Source organism: Pieris napi, chromosome 7, assembly GCF_905475465.1.
Source record: "Pieris napi chromosome 7, ilPieNapi1.2, whole genome shotgun sequence".
Taxonomy (NCBI): domain Eukaryota; kingdom Metazoa; phylum Arthropoda; class Insecta; order Lepidoptera; family Pieridae; genus Pieris; species Pieris napi.
Genome location: NC_062240.1, coordinates 4,919,025 through 4,941,196, shown reverse-complemented (window position 1 = coordinate 4,941,196; position 22,172 = coordinate 4,919,025). Strand labels below are relative to the sequence as shown.

Sequence of the window (22,172 nt, the reverse complement as noted above, 5' to 3'; positions counted from 1 at the left end):
AGGAACTTTTTTGACTAATTTCATGTACTTTCTTGTAAACTTTTTACAATAACGTATTAAAATATAGTATTTAGTCTTAGAAGAAATGGTTAGATGATTTAATTATATTAAATAAAAGTACGAAAAATTATTAAACATTGTGCTTGTGAGGTATATACGGCACTGTTGGTCTAAGCAAATTTTAGTGAATATAAATATATAATAACACTTAGCAAAAGATACTGTAGCATATAGTACAATTATATAAGATATGTTAATATACGCAATTATATAGCGACACCGTTTAAAATAGTTTAGTATTAAAGTTAGTAAAAGATGAACTTAGCTATATAATAATTCAGTGGCGCTAAACCCCTCAAAACTTCGCCTCACATTTCGTAATAAAAAGATTGATTTACCCGTCAAATATAAATAATGGATCTCGTGAATTTTTGGCGCCACAACACTAGATACTTTTTATCAGAATCTATAAAAAACGGCAAGTTTACCACGTATTTTCAATTGTGATTCCAAACCTGATTTCATGTTCTCGAACCCCATAATTTCAGTTTGCAACATCAGCGCCATAAATAGATATTTATCGTTTGATGACGTCATTATCACTTTAATTAGTGAATTCAATAATTCACGTGGTAAGCTTGCCGAAACCACTTAAAAAGTACAGTTAGGGATCGTTCAAGTATTACGTAACGAATTTTGGGGGGCTTTTGATTACGCGTTATTGTTAATATTATTATAGACCTTCCAGTACTTTACAGCACATAATGGTAACTTTTAAGTATAAAGAGTCACTAGGTGGTCATGAAACGTTTTACTATACTTGGGTACAGAAAAACGTTACGGCGCGTTACATGGGGGGGTCAATAATCTCCAAAAATTGCGTGACGTAATACTTGAACGCTCCCTAAGCTGCGAACATAGCAAACTTAACACAACTTCACACCGAACTACACTAGACATGCGCAGGCGGCGTTCTATCCCGGCTTGGATGTGTGACGTGTGTCAGATCTCTTATGTCCAGATGCTCCCCGTGCGCAGCCAGATCGAAATCGGAGCCAGACAAGGCAGCTATGTGGTTCCAGTGTGATTCCCCGGCGTCACCTGTATAGTCGACATTTATTAACAGTGTAAAAATGCTATATTACAATAGACAAACATACATGATCGCCATCCTATGATTCCAGTATTCAGTAAAAAAAAATTTTTTGACGTGATAACGTCTTTAAAATCGTTTTAGTCGGGTGACATGTTCAGAAACTTGTGTCACACCAAAACCTCACGAGCGCGATCGCAGGTATAACGAGAGAGAGACGGACCGATCTCCTGTCTCATCTCGAGCGCTGCCAGTCATTCCGTGAAACTTGTCACGCGGAATCCTCACGAGCGGAGGCTGGCATAGCGTTCGAGTGAGTGGACCGATCTTCCGTCTCTCTCACTCTAGCGGCATACAAACGAATGGAGATTTGTTTGATCTTCATTAATTCCTTACTTCCCAAAAACTTATATCACCAATAAGACGTTATCACGTAAACATCTCGATCGTAAACCTACTTTACAAACAACCAATATTTATTTTTATTTAATTCTTTTGATTATGTGACACTGGCGGGAAAAAAGCCAATATAAATGGTTCCCAAATCTAATACATTGTACCTAATGCATATTTACTGATAATGAATAAACACATTTTTATTTTATTTTTTAACCTCCTAATTCCGCAGATGTAACGAGGTCTATAATAATTAAAAACATCTCTATATAATAATTTTAGTCGTATTGAAGACAACAGTTTTAAGTTTAGGTAATTACAAATAACATGCTATGTATAAGCCGCCAACCTACAATAAAGCGATTTATAGAATTAATCGCAATTTGCAACCAATTTGTATTAGTGGTAGTATAGAAGTTATCATGTGTTAAGACAGTATGGTGTGTTAGTGTTCGCTTTCGAAATATTCGCATTTTTAACCAGTTCCAATATTCAAGTTTTACATAAAACTAATATATAAAATTCTCGTGTCGCGGTGTTTGTGGTTAAACTCCTCCGAAACGGCTCGAAAGATTCTCATAAAATTTTGTGTGCATATTGGGTATGTCTGAGAATCGGACAACATCTTTTTTTCATCCCCCTAAATGTTAAGGGTAGTCCACCCCTAAATATTTTAATTTTATTTTTAGATATTTTTTTATGATACAGCATTAAAAAATACATACAACCCCTAATTTTAAACCCTCTACGATCAATCTCTATTTTTTTATTATAAATGATAAACATGGCAAAACGACGTTTGCCGGATCAGCTAGTATCTGTGTAACAGTAGCTTATTTTTAAGACATACATAGGATAACTAGCAAGGTTCTTTATAGATTTTATTACGCTGCTTTATATAAATGTTCTGTGCGGAGATACCCCTAAGAAAATATATAAGAACATTAAAACCAAATACTAATCGATATTTTTTTCTAACAGCAGTGATAAATATGTTTTTTTATCAACATAAACCTACTTTTTGTGACTTTAAATCAATCCTTTTTTATTGTAGATATATTTGTTTACTATCGTATTATGTTCTTACGATTTTAAATCAAAATTAAAAAGAAGTTTGAGTATTGTACAAAGAATTAAATGTAAATATGTAGAATTCTAAGATGTCCGATTTAATATGAAACGATATTTATAATATTTTTTTATTAACTAAACAGTCTTACTGTTTATTGGTTGAATATTGGAATCGTGCATGTTATGTGATTTAGTGTAGTTAATGAATCATGCAAATGTGTTCAAACCAGTATCACTCACATGTGTGGGGCTGCCATGTTGAAGCTAAAAGAGAATCTTTAAGCAAGAACATCTTTAATCAAATAAATATTTATAGTTAAATTATTAAAAAAATTTTAATAGAAAATTCGTATGAAAATGTCTATTTGATGTCCCTGCTTTAAAAACGCCATATTGTGTTCAAAACACTGACTATTTATAACCGGTTATTTATACAAATATTGAGATACTTTTCAATAAAATTACACCCCTTCCAAATGCAATTTTATAAAACTAAGCAAATTTTAGTTCAAAGCGAATACAAAGCCGGTTATGCAGAGCTACTTTAAAAATTCATGGTCTCCTTTTTTTAATTCAAAGACAAGAATATATATATGAGTATTGTAGTCAATGACAAATCTAATATATTTCTAAAAAACACACTGAACTACTCACTAGTGATGTTGTTACGGGGAATGAACTCAAATTTAGTCAGAGTATCAACACAACACAGTATTTTATTCGGGTCTCGCTAGCTGCTTTGATAATATTAAAATATAAAACAAATTTTATTAAATTTATTTTTATTTAAAACTTTTTTTTATTTAAAAATTTTCTTAGGATAGCAGCGAACGTGCCCCGTTATTAAGCACGCATACGTCCAACGCCTACCGTAACCGTGTTATTACTGCGGTGACCTTGAGGTCTTCCATTTCCTGTCTCGCTCATGACGCGGTTTGGTATAGGTGTACGAGCGAGAGAGCGAGCTCTTGTCTCCTCCATTATGAAACTGTTGATGACGTAGGCCTCGCGTCGGATCCTATCTCTCAATTCGCCCGACATGTCTGGTATCGCCCAACGGACGAATATCATGACCAATGCTACCACGTTCTGAAAATAAAACAGGTGTATGTGAGAATTGAATAGGGAAATATATGTAATATAAAATCATAGATATTATACTTTTATCTTTGGTAGGAAACTGCTGACCAAATTTTTTTTATGTGACAGAAAGCAAACGAGCAATCGGGTGACTTTGAATAATGACCACCGCTCATAAACACTCGCAACGCCAGTGGCTAGCGGGTGTGTTGCCGACCTTTCAGGAATGGTACGCACTTTTCTTGAAGGCCCCTAAGTTGTATTGGTTAGGAAATACCTCTACTGACAGCTTGTTCCACAAAGCGCTCGCTCCGGCAGAAAGTGTCTTAGAAAGTGTTGGAAGAGGATGGAATTTTAATAGTTTTTTCAAACATTCCTTTGAAAATATTCATATGGAATTATTAAAAAAAAAAGAGTACCTCAAAAACGACAACGAAGGCAAGTCGTGCACCCATCACGTGCCAATACCAATTCGAGTGCTGGTAATCATCGCCTTCATTGTACGACCAATACCCCGGGTAACTGTAGAAAAAAATCATGGTTATTTCACTGTAGTATGCCTACTGAATTTTTATTGACCTAATTAATCTAAGTTAATTTAAATTTAACTGCTCTGTTGTTTAAGTACTCAGTTTTCTCAATACCACAATAATTAATGCGAACACCTACATGTCAATAATAATTATTGAATTGTTGCTAATTTTGTAGCAACAAAATACAAATATTAATACAAACGTTTTAAATTTCAAATTAATAAGTCGGTAACGTGACGGATTTTTTTATTTGTTTCTAGAAAACTGTGTCATTTAAAGTTTTTATTTTGTTTCAAAACAAACCCTTTTGTTTGCTTGTAGGCCAATTTTCATAATAACATAATAGGAATTATAATAGTTATGACAAAACCTAACATGATAATATTGTTTTGAAATGGCTGCCCTGTAAAGTTTGGCACATCTATACGGCGTACCCTTTTTATAAGACCGGAATAATTTATTCTCGGTTGTTCGCGCTTGTGATGGACTTAATCAAAAGTACTTCGATGTGCCTAATGGGTACGTCAGGAGGCAACATCGTCCGCTTGTCACTATATGTCATATATATGTATACCCTCGGCTAGTACCAAACCGCCTAAAAAGGGCACTTAGGCCTACAACGCACTAGCGGCTGGCCGCAATGCGGTGTGCCGCTGCGGCGGGCCGCGGTATATACGGTCCGCCGTAGCGGCCTGCCGTATTCCGGCTAACCGTCCCTATTACGGTCCTATTGCGGTCTGCCGCAATCGTCACTCGTCAGTGCTTCTTGAAATATTACAAATTCAAATTTAATGACGTGGAATAAGTGATACATGTATCTTATGTTCCATAATAAACATATTTTAAATTTTTTTTTTAGTCTTTTAAAATAGGTTTACAATATTTTGTTTACATTTGTTAAATAATTATATGTGATGACGTAGGTAGGACGGCTAACCGCGCCGAGTGCGTGGAGGGGACGCGGCGCGCCGCATCATTCAACCGGTGCGGCTCGCCGGAGCTCCAGATCAACCGGAGCGGTTGACGATTGACCGCAAGTCAGTGCGTTGTTATCGTGCGGTTTCATATAATAATCGATGTGCGGCCCGCCGCAGCGGCACACCGCATTGCGGCCAGCCGCTAGTGCGTTGTAGGTCTTAGAATAAAGTACCTTTTTTATTGCCCGTTGAATGAACTGACAAAAGTTGTACTATTTGTAAGTGCCTGTACTAATTAGTTAGTTTTTTTTCATTTTGTAAATATTCGTTATCTTGTTTTTCCTAATTAATTTCTTATGTTTGTTTTAATTCTTACCTATTAAATAAGATTGTACTTTATGTAAATAAATAAATAACCGGTTCCAGAGATTACTTTCTGCAACTACCCACTCCAGAATTTATATTCTTTAACATATACCTGCACATACTCCCATTATACGTTGTCTTCAAAGGATGTGTTTCCAACACCGTAACATTGAAATCAGTGAGGGTGTGATTGACGTACTGGTCCAATGTGCCCGCTGTGTATTTGTATACTAGGCGCGGTATAAAATCTGACGTGAACGCTATTATGAAACCCTGAAATTTATTAATATGTTATCTGTAAAACCATAATTCAATCTTTTTCATGATTTTATTTCATACTAGCTGGTGCCCTAGACCTTTATATGCGGAGGATTAAAATAACATTTGTTCAAATGAAGTAGCGTGAAATGCATATTTTATCTACTTTAAATACCAGAAGCGATAATAGTATCTATTTTCATTTAGGAATCAACAATTTATTACTACCAAATGTGCATTTGAAATAAATTATCAATTTTGATTGTACTTATGATTCACTATTTAGACTATAATGGCTTACACATATATCTATGATATATACTGTGGCGGGCTTTTTTGTACGACTATTTAAGATAAATATTTCCATCATGCATTACATATGTGTAACTCTAGCGGTTTTGGCATCACACGCCAGAATAGCTCGTAGTAGGTAGATTTTTTCTACTTACTTGATATTTTGGACAATTCACACAATATCTTTATAAACTGTGTAGCCTATGTGTTATTCTGGTGTATAAGCTATATTATTGTAAAGTTTCATTAAAATCCATTCAGTAGTTTTTACGTAAAAGAGTAACAAACATTCATCCACACTTACAAACTTTCGCGTTTACAACATTAAGTAGGATTTTACAAGCCCAAACCCGTTACTGTTTTGGGTGTCTTAGGGAGCGTTCAAGTATTACGTAACGCATAATGGTAACTTTTAGGTATAAAGAGTCACTAGGTGGTCACGAAACGTTTTACTATACTTGGGTACAGAAAAACGTTACGACGCGTTACATGGGGGGGGGGGGGGATCAATAATCTCCAAATATTGCGTGACGTAATACATGAAAGCTCCCTCATACAAATTTAATCTGTATAGTTCTATGCATTTGCATAATTAAATATAGCAGAGTGCGAAATGATAGGCAAGTGCTATTAGGGTTGGATACTTAGTAGCGTACGACACTTGGATTTGACATACAGAACTTATTAAGTCTTGATTCTGAAGCTTGGCCTTAATGCTTATAATCGTTAACGTCATATGTCACTCTCTTACTCTTATGAAACCTCATATTTTTACTCAAAAGTTAAAACCTACCTACCCCTGATAATATTATTACTTAATTACCGAAAAAAATAAAAATAATATTTATTTTGACTTACATTTGTAATAATGCTGACTTTTCCAATAGAGTCCAGGATTTTATACCACACCCCAATATCATTGACTCTCTGGGGCACAGGACGGCGATAACACGAAAGGAACTTGGAAGCATCAAGCCTCATCTCTAATATATTGTTGATGAGCGCAAACAATGGCGCTAGAGGAAACGCCGCCACAAATATCGTCACGAAACCATATTGTAATACTAAAATTGCATAATAACAAAGTCAATGAAAATATTTGCTTTGCATCAGAACGCGTTATGATACGTACTCAATCTTGTTACTGGGGATTAAAGTTCAACTAAGAAATAAGATTGACGTGTCTGTCTGTGACATCGTAGCTCCTAAACGAATGGACCGGTAATTTAGCGTTACTTTTTTAAAGCTTACATATAATCGAGATTGTTATTAGCTAGACTTTATGAAGATCTGTTCAGGTTTCAAGGTTAAAAAGTTAAAGTACGTTTGAAATCTTACACGTATAATGGGCGTTTACTTTATTTTCACACATATTTGACCTGAAATTTGTAACACCCATACGTGCTGGTAAATAGCTGATACTACTCTGATGATGAAAGTTGTCGAAGGTTATGTAATTTTTAATTTTATATTATTGAATTCATATAACTCTTAAGAGGTAAGGAAAGTCACAAACGAATAAAGATTCTTGGTTAGATTTTTGGCAAATTAATAATTTATATATCCGTATATAACATCGGTTATCATCTAATTGGATCAAAGAAAGGCAATGTCTGCAACGTAATCAAAGATAATAAAAAATCTCCGTTAAGCAAGTTGTAGAATTGAAATTTGAATGTTGAACTTACCCATCTCTAAGTACTCGGGGAACAGACCCATATTTCCAAAGTCAACCAATTTAAAGTCCTTCACCCACCGCAGAGAGCTCTTTATTCTAAAATGATGACAAAACATTATCATTTCGTACATTTCAAATATTTTACAAATAATTTGTAATGATAAAAACTAAAATTTAACTAAAATTGTTCTTTACATACAAAAGCATAAAATTCTCTATATGAATATAAATTTAGAAATTATTTTAGGAAAACATAATGAGCGTGCCGGTTTTTGATGCATTTCTTTTTTAAATAATAATAATGCGAAATTTTAAATTCGTGAGAGCGTGGAGGCGTGAGATTGTTTTTTGTACATAAGTAATTTTATTTACTATAAACATTAGTAATATGTGTGTCATGTTGTGTGTATGTTACAAAAAATGTGTTAAAAGTCAGTCAAACAACACAAATATTGTCAACTTAAAGAACCTAAAAAATTTAATTTCACATACGTGTTTTTCCTGCCGATTGCACGTATAATATTCCACCACTTAAGCAGATAGGGCATCATCATCTCAACTATGGTGTTGATGAACTGCTTCCCCACCATGATGATAGCCAGCTGGATGGAGAGTTCGAGGAAACAACCACCAGGTGAACACTGCAGACGCGTTAACAAATTTTTACCACTTTCAAATATGAAAAATGTGTCATGAAAATAGGGTAGCGAAAAAATAATTCAAAATTTGAATTATTCAAAGAGTTCGGGTATTTATTGAAGTTCTGTGACCGTCAAATAGGACATGAGGTAGACACATTTCTGTGTCTAGTTATATAGTATACAGGCCAGTGTTTAATCAGTTTTTTGTGTGTATATTAAACATTTATTATTTTCGCCGCAAATTGAATCCAGGACTTTCACGTTATACGCTATATACATTAACTAAGCCACGAAGCGGTAGCTATTAAATTGGCTGATCATAAGTCATAACAAAACCTAGAATTTCATATGAACCAATCCTTTTCAAAGTTTGTCCGCAAAATTTCACAATATCAACAAATTTATCATCTATCTCACAAATAGCATAACATCAAAACTGCATTTTATGTATATGTGTTATCATATATGTACAATGTACATGATAAAAACCTTATAGTGTATATTTCTAAATATTGCACTAATCTTTAAAATAAAACTTCTTTAACGCAAATTTGATTTCAGAATATATATTATCTGCATACTTTGTATTAATTATATATAATACATTTATATTTATAGTCTAATTCTTATTACTATAACAAAAAACAATAACTAAAATATATTAATTAAAGGAGTCCTTTTAGGCAAGGTTCCGAAGATACTGGCAGCATCCCCCTTTGAATAGCTAGACTAATTCTTTGTCCGAGGTAGCTGCCAGCTCTTCGGTCTCCTGTGATGTCGACTAACCTTTTTGCTATTAGAATTTTTGTTTTTTATTATAATTTTATTTTATTTAATAACACCGTGGTTTGAGTGCTTTTTAGTAATTATTTATTTTACTGATTATGGTCCTGTGTTCTCAGTATGTCTTATCTTTATCGTTTACTGCCGTAAACCAAATACAATAAAAAACTCTATAATTCTATTTACTTACCTCTTCTTGTCTCTGACCAAACAGCCGCATATAAGCACCCGGTCGTCCGACAAACTTGCCCTTAAAGAACGCTATGTAGAAAATGGACGCGTAATAGTTGACAAATTGTAAAAGGTATATCTTTAATGTCAACGAGTCGTCAAACTCGGTTTGAGTTCTTAACAGTTCCTTCTCTGTTAGCCTTTCCGCTAGGTATTGGTATATCTGAAATTATAAGAATTAATTTTATTTTTTACCTCCTCTTTGTTGTTTTAGTGAAACTTAGAGTACGTCTTTTCGTGTACAATCCGAGTTTTAAGAAATATTAGAGTGCAAATCTATTTTTGAGTCTATGGTGATCAAAAGTCATACTCTATCTTCCTATAAAGGCCAGAAAAAGTCTCTTCAAACTACAAATCTATAGTTAGAATTTTAATATGGAATTCAGATCCACTGAAGTTATGCTCGGTTTTGGGAAATCAATTTTAGTAGTCACTTTATTAATGTAATAATAGTAGCAAGAAATTTTAATAATAAAACTGATTTATTAAGCTTCTTTGTTTCTTAGGAAATTTTTGTAAGTGAGTTTTACCTAAGGAATACTTATTTCGTTGAAGGAAAACTTACATAATTAAAAATACAAATGAACACCAAATTAATACAGGCAGCTGTGGCAGAAGTGAACATAATAGGGCTGTACGCGATCAGGGAGTTCGGGTCTTGTTCCCGGAATATCGAGGCGCCGAGAAGGGACATCCTGTATAACACCACTCCTAACACCGTCGCTAGAGCCAGTAACACCAGTAATGCTACCACACTAAATGACATCAGCGCTGCTGGAAGACGCATACGCCAGAACGGGACCATTGGTTCTCTTTCGCCGGTCACTACGTTTAGCTGAAAGGAAAAGAGCTTTTAATGTTCGACTCAGTAAACTCCCGGCCTCCCCCGCACGACCAATGCAACTTACGAAACAAATTGTCTTCTATGAACGCATCCACAAAACAGGTTTATTAAAATTTTGAACGCGTTCATTCATTCTTTGCGCCCAATTAGTAGTAGTAGGCGTAGTCTCTTTCCCTCTCTCTCTCTTTCTCTCTCACACTTCCTCACTACTCTTTATTAACAAAGAAATATATTGAAAGGTTCTTCTTTAACAACATTACTTTTCATTCAGTCAGTTGATAAAAAAATATCGGAATATGTAATAATTTTCTTCTGTTCTAATAAATTTCGAACCATTTCACTGTATTTTATTTCTTTGTCAATTATTAATGCAAAAATCATCGATGTTCGGTTTTCGATAAATATCGAACATCGATTTTGGACTTTCGATTATGACATCGATGTCAATATCGATGTTTTTCTAGCATTGATCATCCCTAATATGGATTATGTTTATTCAGAAAGAATTTATCAACGTTCAATAAAACCAATCCGAAGAACAATTACCCTAATTTCATAGAAGAAATAGAAGATAGAGTATAAATACCTGGGTCCTTTTGACATGCGCAAGCCGTGCTAGATATTGTGGCCTTGGATGTTCTTCGTAAACGTCGAAGCCAGTTAAATCCCAGCGATGCGTCATTTCTGCTGAATATCGCTTCCATAGTTCCAGGAAACAGGCCCCTAAAATATTTTACAATTACACAATCTTATATATAGAAATTCATTAGACTATACACGGAATCTATATTGTGAACACAGAACAGAATTTCTTATAATGCTTTATAAGTATAAATTTGCCTATAATTATTATTATAAGCTAAATACAGTATCATGTTAGGGCGTCACGTAATCACTATAGGGGGGGAGGGAGTTCTTTGATTTTCTTATTTGGTGATTACGTCAACAGTAATTATTTCGTCTATACTTGAAAACGAAATGCATTTTTCGATTCCTACAAAAAATTTATACATTTATGTACTATTATTTTAGTGAGCTATGCTTACTTTTGCTGACAAGAGGAGGGGGGGGGATAAATTGCAGTAAATCTGCTTACGTAATACTTGAACGGCCCCTTATATTCCCCATCAGTTTTGTTCTGGGTATTATGATGGATATATGGATTGTGAATAGCTACGCCTCGGAAGATTATCAGTATACCTATTTAGCGTTCTTAATGGTGCATGATGTAGATATAATGGAGTCACTGGATCTACGGGTTCCAAGCATGAAACTGATGCGGAAGTCACCACTTTTGGATGTGCGCGACACCAACCGATAAATAGGGTTTCTATAGAAGGAGACCTATCTGTTTGTACTCTGGCTGGATTCATAAAAGTTTTATTTAAAGTTTAATTGAAATGAGTAGTTTTAGCCCAGTGGCGCCAGCGTGCTTCATCCCTGGGGTCGTAGGTTCGATACCCGGCTATGCACCAATGGATTTTCTATGTCCGCTTATTTAACACTCACCATACCTTTTTCTCACAATGATAACATTGTGAGAAAAAGGTTGAGGTTGATCACCTAATTGCCTATTAGAAACGATCACGGAACAGATAAATAAATCTGAGGCCCAGACCTAAAAGGGTTGTATCGCCATTGGTATATACTTTTTATTCTAGAATTACCCAAGTTTAAGTATAATTGTGTAATTCTTTCGCCTTAGTGATAAATGTAGAGATAGAATATTTGGGAAAATAAATATAACTTATAACTCACCCCAAAAACTCATGAATATCGCAAAAAACACCGTTGTAGAATTATCGAAGAGATACGTTATCCTCGACTGGAGGCAGGTGGCCTTCAGATCCCAGAAGTCACAGTGGAAGTCGCATTGGGGACACATCTTTATCGACGAGTTGTATTTGCATACGTCATCACTGGGGAAAAGTAAATTATCAATTTCCTAACTCTCTTCTATCTTAAACGAGTGAGATCTTAGGGATCGTTCAAGTATTACGTAACCCAATTCTTGGGGGGGGGTCACGAAACGTTTTACTATTGAGTACAGAAAAACGTTACGGCGCGTTACATGGTGGGGGGGTCAATAATCTCCAAAAATTGCGTGACGTAATACTTGAACGCTCCCTTAACCGACTTAAAAAAAAGTATTGGAATCAGAATATATTTGAGTATGATATTTAAGCTTCTAAGCCCGAGTGCGATGTTCGTATGTTTGTATGAGTCATGAAGAATCAAATGCAGTGTCAAAGTGGTAACATACCTCGGTTTATCAGAACCCATAGTAGCAGCTGAATAAATTACACATATGAGACCCACAAGCGACGCCGGGATAAGCATGTGTGTGTAGAACCCCAACCATGCAAAGTAAAGCCCTGGAAAATACATATGAATAAGTGAATGTTTTTTTATAGAACAGGGGGCTCATCTGATGTTAAGTGATACCGCCGCCCATGGACACTCTCAATGAGAGGACTCGCTAGTGCGTTGCCGGCCTTTTAAGAATTGGTACGCTCTTTTCTTAAAGGACCTTAAGTCGAATTGGTTCGGAAATACTTCACTGGTTCTTAATACGACTATACTTGAACTTCGTATTTCAATAATCAAGTCTTGAAGAAATTGGTTTGTAAAAATTATGTAGTGATACCCAAAAGACAGTATTTTTATCATAGGGTTGTACGGTACATGCTTATCTGTGTACGTTTACATTTAGCATCTAAACTTAGCGCTAAGTATGACACCCCTACGTCAAAAACGTATAAGATTTCGCCTCATCTATGAATAAAATCTGTCTTAATATTAAGTATAATCATTTATAAAATTACCAATTTTAACTCCAAAGTAGTCCTTAACGTAGTCGAGTGGTTGATATTTGATACACTTTGAGACACTCGCCCACTCTGTATACAGCAGGTGACGCATTGAGCCCGGCGTTTTGAGATCACCCTGTATACAAAATTATGTTCTATTAAAATCTATCTTATTGACTTCAATAATGTTTTTCTTAAATATCATTCTTAATAAATAAACGAACTCAATTTGCATTAAAATTATTAACTCAGCTCTAGAGATGCTTGAATACAACATTTGAACATATATCGTCATTGTTATCCTCATATAAACTTTAGTTATGAGACATTCTTTACATCGGATATCATGTAAATGTGAAATATATGTCACCGTAAAATTGTAAACTCTGATAGATTGTAATAGATTACTTTGATGTCGTGTTGAAAGTAACTCACAGCTTTAGATTTGGTTATATTTATAAATTGTTGGGAAGTAAAGTTTGACGGTTTCACTTCGATAGATTACAATCTACCGAATAATAATACATTAAATTGTAAGCAGTGCGTTGAGGTTCACAATATTTCGACAGTTCACAATCTCGCGAGATAGATTACAATCTAACGGTGTTTACAATTTTACGGTCACATATATATTACATAACTCGACAGTACCAGTGTTTCTTAAAAAGGATGGTCACCAAATCAATTGCATAATAATTAAGCCACAAAGGGGACATGCTGTCTGTACCATTTTCCATTTGACCACCAATCTAGTATTCAACAGGCAACTACCACTTTTATATAATATATACCACATGCTTTATTACTAAACTTCCTTTAATTGTATAGAAACTGTGGCAAACGGGCAGGAAGCTCACATTCAAAATGCCAAACGGCTCGCGTTGCAAGGTTTAAAAATTGGTACGCTTAGTACGTGCTAATTTGACCCTAAGTCAAATTAGTCAGAAATACTTCGACGGGCAGCTGAGTTCCACATAGTGGTGGATTCCTGAAGACTACTAATGAATTACTAAACACTAATTTAGGGGCCTCATAGCCTAGCGGTCTTATTAAGTGGCAGCTAGGTGAGGGGTACCGGGTTCGATTCCCGGTTCGAGGGCAAGTTTTAATTTAATTTAAATTTGTTCTCGGCCTTTGGGAGGGTTGTGCGGTACCGGGAGAGTGCCTAAACCGTACATAGAGGACACGGTCGAAGTTCTCAGGCAAGCACGAATTATAAAAAATCTTATACTTGACGCTGGCTAATGCACAAATCGTGCCAGAGCCATAAAAAAAATAAAAAAGACACTAATTTGTATCGCAGTCTAATACTCACATCGTGTAAAGGATACGCTGCGCTGTATACGTTGTTCGATATGAGCCTAGAGACCCCAAACGCGAAGTCATCCGTCGGGGAATCCGAGAATTTTTTTCGATCCAGAATAAATTGCACAATACGCGATCTTATCGACGGTGTCCAGAAACAATCCGATGACGTGTCGAATCTGAATAGAATACACAGATTATTATTATTGTATATAAAAGGAATTATTTAGCTATCCTAATCATGGTCATTGGTCATCATCATCACTTTCAGGCAGAAAATGTATCAAATTGTCATTTATTCATATAAGTACAATTATGAACGTCTAAATTTACATTATACTGTTACTGCCAGTTCTTAAATCAAGGTCGTACAACGCACTAGAAGATCTGACAATAAACTCCGTTTTTTAAATCGCCAACCTTTTTTTAAATTTTTTGCACATTCTAAGCACCCTCAGCCATTACATCATACGTGTTAAAACAATTCATTATATTGTTATAACATTAAAAAAATTATAAATACATAAGAAAACCAAACTAACTTATAACTACATGAAATAAAGAATTATAGAGAAGTTGGTAAATAGTCATCCAACGAAAAGCATAGGCAAATACTCATGGAGAAATGTATTGACTACTTAGCACACTGTTTAAAATAAATCGACTGAGAAACAATATGAAACCTTAAATTACTAAAATACAATTATTAAAACTACGATCGATATCGTGTTTAGTTCATCATGCTTGTACAGAAGTAAAAGGCTATCAAAATACCACAAACTAAAATCTCTTATTTAAATAAGAATTACGTAAAAAAGATAATTCCAATATATAACTAAATAAAATATATATATACTCACAAGTACTCCTTATCCTTTGAATAAATGGCAGTGAGTCGATGTTTTCTTTCAGGGAAGAGGTTCGGGTCCACTCTTATATTTGACATAATTCCGTCCCACCATACGTCTATACGCTCCAGGAAGGAGTTCGTTTTCTCTGGTACATCTTTTAGAGCCGAAAACTAAAATAAAAATCATTATTTTCTGTATTATTCTTTCCTATATATTGAAGACGTAATGACTTGATGACTGACATAGGATGATGAAACATCTCAGCTCTCGTAGTCACAGCGGGAGTGATATCTAAGCAGCAGGTATTATCATTGAATAAAATATATCTTTAATTCAGACATAATTGACATATATGGCAAATGTATGTGTAATGGTTTGATTAGGCCTTTTTGATTTCTGCGTCACGATATCATGAACACTGTTGTTAGTCACTGATATAAGTAGACAGCGTCGGTTCACAGGATGATTATAGGATCTCTATTTTAGTTAGGGTCATACAATGGCAATGGCCTTCACAGATCATTCGTTTATCCGTTATTTAATATGAACATACAACAGGCGTTGCTATGTTGACATGCATAGTAATTAATTAGCTATATTGCACTTTAAAATATTTTAATTAAAATGCACACTCGCGTAAATAAAATGTATTAGTTAGTTAGTTATAATCATATTATCATCTTAATGATATCAAATATTTCAACACCAAATTTCACTTAAGCCAAAAACACCAAAGTTAGTTTACCACCGATAATAATTTCAAAACACACATACAATTCCAGAAAATAATAAAGAAAGACACAAACACAGAAATTGATATAAAATATTTAGCAACCCACCACCTTATATGCTTAGTTAAGGTAAGGGCGCGACGATTAATAATAACTGCATTGTGCTGTCAAAATCAAGAACAGTTTCTTATTGAAATATGAAATATCTTAGTAATGTGTATGTTAATGCACCCCAAGCGTTATTAGCGAAGCTTTGTGATCTCGACAACTGCATACCTTAGACATATACAAGGCAGCGCTCAGTATCGCATTCGTCCGTCCACTTTTCTGTATCTTACTGCAATCCTAACAATTTTTACGATTAAAAAATAAATACATAGTAATGTTAACCCACCCGGCTCGAAGGACCAAATTTATCAAATTAATTACAGGCAAAAACCCAATTCGTAAATCAAGTAATTGTATGTGTTAAGTAATGTAGCATTAAATAGACGGATATATTTGTCGTAAATAAGGCTTATTACCATAAAATAATAAATATCTATACTAAACAATTAAACTAAAAGCAATTCGTTATTAAATTTTGCACATACAAATACATTTATCTAATTACTCGATATAATTATGTAATTACTGTCATAATCTGTTGATAATATTCATATTTATAAAAGTCTTACCTTCATTGGCATCCTTAGTTTTAATATCTCACTATAATCTCTAAGTACAGATAATGGCGCGTGAATCTAGAAAAAAACATGCAATTACGCGATGAAAAATACATTCCACTTTTAATATAGCTTTAGGACCAAAATGTATATTATAGGATATAGAAGAGCAGAATAGTTTTAGATTCTTAGTTTAAACCATAGAGATAAATAATTAATTGAACAGACATAATGGACATATAATCTCCGGATGGACTATATACAAAAAATTACGTGACATTGTAAACCTCCTTAGAATAATTCAGATATCTGAAAGTTGTATTTAATTAAGGCATTTTTATATTAAGACCTACCTTGATAAAGTGCAGTCCGTGTAGATTTTCAGGGGCCTCCCTTTCTAGATGTAACCCCTCATTTTCGAGATTCTGTTCAAAAACTTTTCTTTGTTCGTATGCCTCCCTCGATGTCGCATCTTGTTTGCCCGCTTCCCATACTAACACGAAGTCCACAGAACGTACGCCGTCATTGAAAGATAGCGAAGGATTGTTTAGAATTCCACCCATTACTATCCTGGAGACAGGGCAAGAAAAGTTCGCTATATCTTAAATTTAACTATACTCACAAACATATGAACTTTATAAATGTTTTATAGATGAAGTGTATCTTTCAATATTCAATATGAATTTTGAATTTTTCTGCTTTGTTTTGTTAGCCGAAACATTTATGCACAGATTTTAGGATTCAGATATCCCCGCTTAAAGTCAACCACTGCGATACACAAAAATTGTATTGGCTCAATTTTTTCTCTTTCGCTTTAAGATGTAAAAGAGTTCATTCACAATTTTTGTTATGTATAACACTTATATTTTATTATAAATGCAAAGCAGACGCGAAAATAAGATTAAAACCAATGTTAGTATGCATTGATGAGAGTTTTATCAACAAACAATACCACCACCATACATTCACCCCTGACAATACCACGCAATGAATAGATAGAGATGAAATAGAATAAATGAAAATAAATAACATAATTTGCTAATAAATATGGATGTTTATATTATGCGTATCATTAAAGGAAATGCATAATCATTGATTTCGAAGGCAAAATAAAAGGCAATCTTACCAATAACAGTGAACTATTAGGTATGTAAAATATTCGTAAAATACCAGTATCATTTACTTGCAAATCTACGTGCAATCACGAAAATGATATATTGTTAATATAAATGTGCAAACTACAAATTAGTAAAAAAAATACTACATTCTTAAATTACGACCAATCTCAATTTTGCTACTCTAAATTACACTGCGGTTCTATCAAAACCATCCTTTATCGTATATTTAGTAAGGTGACTTTTTCTTTCTCATACTTATTTATAAAAAATAAACGCGACAAAACATAAAGGTTTGAGGCTTATTCTGCATGTATAAGATCTGTCTTTAGCCATAGACAAGTTCATCGAGTAAACGAACACCTTACGGAGGTGTTATTTTTGTAGAAAAACCTTTGTTTAATTGACTTATGTTAAACAGCATTAGACGCGTCGGCGCTATTACTGGTATTTAATAGAGGTAGTATGTAGAATAGTATATAATTTAATTTTAAAAAAAAAACAATAATGTATCATAACTTAATAATGTTTAATTATACATTATTGAGATTGGTCGGTAAAATGAGTGGACCAATGTTTACTCTATACATCACATTGGCCAACGTTACTCACGAGCAATGATTGGTAGTGGGTTTACTATTATTGTTGGCCGAATCAGGATATGTTGGCCCACAACCACATTCGTCTGCGGTTTTTGTTGAAGCCTCGCTATCATCTCTGCAATTTATTACACGGAGCTAACAAATGTGAAGATAAACCTGAACGCAGTGACCCTTAAAAATCTTAATCTCGAAGCTAAAGATGTTATTATGTGATATTATTATTTTGTACTATTAAAACAATTGAGACGCAGGTATTTTTTTCTTCTTTCGCTAGTAAAATAGCATTAAAGAAACCTCCTGTACAGTGCTCTTTCAAAAATCTTATCTTACTTAACACCAGGTGTTTCAAACCAAATCACTTTTCGATAGGCGTCACCTACTAATGCCAAACGAATTTGTATGATAATGGTCACGTGACAAAACGCGAGCTAATGTCTTCCCATACAAATTCATTTAGACCTAGGGTCACAAAAGTCCAAAAGTGATTTGCTCTAGCCCCAGGTGCCAAGTCGGTTTCGACCAAACAGTAGATAATCGCCACCATTTGTAAAGATTATTGACACTATTTTAATTCTCATGGTAGTCGTTTCAATACATAGATCAAAATCAAGATTAGTTGAACTTGCATTTATCTTAATAAATACCTAAACTGGTTACCTGTTACCGAGATTAAAACAATTATATCCTTTTGTTATAAGAAAATTGCAAAATGTGCAGATTAATATACGCCATGCTTTTAACGTCACATTCAAAGCAATGACGTAATTATTATATTAATATTATTAGTTTTTAATTTAATTAAGGATAAAAACCATTCAATTATGTAACCATACCTTTACAGTTATATGAAATTTAATTTAAAAAATATCTAATTAATACAATTGGGAAAAATCTCATATCGGTGTGACTAATTTAAGTCATAAACTTAAGTAATATATTTGATTTATATTATACACATATTTTGGACATTCACAGGTTTATGAAATCACAACCAAATTAAAACATCTTATAACCCAACATCAACATAACAGGGCTTCCCGAACTCACCTATCTGTATTCATATCCTGTGAAAGATTGTCTTGGTACGTGCTGAGAACCGACATGGCCTGAAGATCGGCCATCCTCCCTTGCGTCTCCTTCTCCCTCTGGCCCAAAGAATTACAGATCAGTTCTTCTTATTACCAACGAAAGCCGGTCTTAAATAGCACGAAGCTGGCTTGTTATAGTAAAGAGGCGTAAAGCGATTTTTGACCGAGTCTTTAAAAACCTTTGCATATTTGTATAAACAACGTTACGTGTATTTAAAAAAGTTAAGCGAATATAGCCTTGAACAAAGTAACACAATTGTTTTAAATTAGGTGTTTGGAAGTAATTACACCTCAGTCTTTTAAACGCTACCTAGTTTCCGTAAGGTCACCACTTGTAGATATGTCTACTGTATTTTTAATAACTAAAAATATTTTTTTTTATTTTTTATACAATTAATATGTTGTCACGGTAGTTTAAACTTTATCTGGACAGTGTTACAGTTCAAAATAATGTCTCCGAAGAGTTCGTTTATATTTTTACTAATTAATAGATAGTAATCTTACATAACCATTACCAGTACTTGTATGCTATAGTATTTTATCTCAGACGCTTCAAAAACAAATACGGATCGAGTCATAATGTGAAAGACATACATTCGTAACATACGCCACAGACCTACGTCGCCTTCGAAGCCTAAATACCCCAGCACCGCCGGCGTCGTACAATACATAACACAGCATGTCTATAATACTCCTAGCGATCATAATGACGGCACTAAACTGACTGGTAAAACTTACGTCTGGCCTTGCCTTCAACTGCGATTCTGATTCATCTGTATTTGATTAACACTTTAACACAACTGACGGTCTTATATGAAGATTTTATCTACGTAAGATTTTTTATCTCGGAGAGATAACATAGACTTCTCAATCGCTCGAATTAAGTCATTATAACATTAAACTCTTAACTTAGGGACTCAAAAAAAAACAAAAAAATTCAGTTGATGACATCATACAAAAACCAAACAGCTGCACTCAATAACCTTAATCCAACATTAACTTTAGGTTCACTTTATTTTTCAGAACAATTGTCAAATTACACATTGAAAAAAACCCATACTAATCTATTGAGTAACCAATTTTTTTAGTTATGAAAACGCGATCGTCAATTTTTAAGGTGCGTGTGCCGCCACTTATCTTTTTAAACTGCCAAGGATTAGCATATTTTTCAGTAATGAGCAATGCCACTATTGACTTTTGTATTTTACACGCCCACATAATTAGCAAAGACAAGCCCCTGTTATATTTAATAAATTTAGTAATTATTTTCTGCTACTTTTAATACGCAAATGTTTGCTTACTTGCTATGTGTAGGTTTTTCGATTATCATCTAAATTTGATGTCCCATACAATATTAATGAAATTTTGTGTTTGTATTCAATTGAAGTAAGAATAATTCAGAGTATTTCACTTAATTCAAATCATCACATTAAAATAATAACATTTTTTATATTTGACAACAATGCAAAGAAATACCTGTTAATAATTTTGCTCCAACAAAATTCAAAAGCAAATCAACTTATCATCATAGTTTCCATTATTTAACTACTTTATTACTTTGATAACTCTATCATGTAATTAAATAGCTAGCTTTAGATAAGCCTTCCAAATGACAAAAGTTTTATTTTAACATCAAATAAATATAAAAATGCATAATTTCATATCATATGTTACAAACAGTTGTTATTATGCAAACTATATAACTATTCAGTTCATACGTCATAGTTGGACTATATTTTTTTAAACACTGATAGCTTAGTTGTTGCATTGTTGTGATTATACTGTTTTTCTATTGTTGATCATAATTATAATTTATGTAACATAGAACTATAGAACTATAGTAAGTTATGTAAGGATGAATATGGATAGATAATAAATTTTAAATAGAATTAATAGTAGAAAACCACAAGATGCCATAAGCAAAGCATTCCATTGCAATTCGAAGCATAATAAAATTAAGTGCCACTATTATATTATTTAACCTTAAAAATAAATACTAATTATTGTCTTATTTAATCTAACTTTCACTTACTTTTAGACAAAAAATAATATATATATATATATTAATATATGTTGCTACATAGAAATTGCTATAAAGCAAAAGTTTTTAGTAAAGTAAAAAAAAGTTTTGTTTTAATATTAACTATATATTGAGTATGATTAACTTACTTCGTGAAAGTTCTCATCTCCATTTTGAAAGAGTTGTTGAAAAGCGAGGTCGTTACGTTGAGCATCCGATAGAAATGATTCTGTTTCTCCTGAATCTGATAGCTTGTGTTGTAGCTTTACACTGCCAGCGTATATTGGCGTAGTGATCTTTGGGGAAAACACATTTTCTTCTGGTCTTTCGAGTAATGGTTTGGGAATGTCTTCTTCGAGAGATGGATCGCCGTCAGACATCACAACTAACACTCGTCTCTTAAAAAAATAAAATTTAATATGCCATCCTCAATAGTCCAGAGTCGGCCTTGCTGGAGATGGAGTTAGACGAAATGCGATTAGTCACCAGAATATGAACAAAGTTCTTTTAATGTTCAATGAAGATGTTATTATTAAAAGCCTAATAACGAGCTAAATTTTGGATATCTGTATAAATCTCACAAGAAAATGTTAATCCAAAATTATAATATAACTATTGCTACTACCTTATCTATATAATATATAATGATATTTATTTTTAATAAAATTAAGAATTATGAAAATACATTACTAGTATGTACATGGACAATAGGTGACACTGTGACAGTGCCACTATCTTTGTCATTGTCAATATCTGGCACAGGCCACAGACGAATGTTGATATTTGACATATACCGTATC

At 33.7% G+C, this 22,172-nt stretch overlaps 1 protein-coding gene across 5 annotated transcripts; it reads right to left on the bottom strand.

Moving 5' to 3' along the window:
* Window positions 1-939: 939 nt before the first annotated feature.
* On the bottom strand, window positions 940-22,100 carry LOC125051180 (anoctamin-1-like). 5 transcript variants are annotated; one of them, XM_047651362.1, is made up of 21 exons: window positions 21,522-22,100; window positions 19,312-19,409; window positions 18,275-18,379; window positions 16,901-17,117; window positions 16,560-16,625; window positions 16,159-16,227; window positions 15,161-15,321; window positions 14,311-14,479; window positions 13,011-13,131; window positions 12,449-12,560; window positions 11,944-12,104; window positions 10,772-10,908; window positions 9,907-10,176; window positions 9,301-9,504; window positions 8,179-8,327; window positions 7,697-7,782; window positions 6,867-7,072; window positions 5,569-5,729; window positions 4,060-4,162; window positions 3,431-3,649; window positions 940-1,101 (listed from the first exon to the last, which is right to left on the bottom strand). In XM_047651362.1, exons 1-21 carry the CDS (start codon window positions 21,750-21,752, stop codon window positions 1,069-1,071), a joined length of 3,078 nt encoding a protein of 1,025 aa, XP_047507318.1. In that variant the 5' UTR covers window positions 21,753-22,100; the 3' UTR covers window positions 940-1,068. The 5 variants fall into 5 exon arrangements, with proteins under 5 accessions (XP_047507318.1, XP_047507316.1, XP_047507317.1 ...); XM_047651360.1 differs by having other exon boundaries at window positions 3,457-3,649; window positions 21,522-22,099; XM_047651361.1 differs by lacking the exon at window positions 16,159-16,227 and having other exon boundaries at window positions 3,457-3,649; window positions 21,522-22,099.
* Window positions 22,101-22,172: the final 72 nt, after the last annotated feature.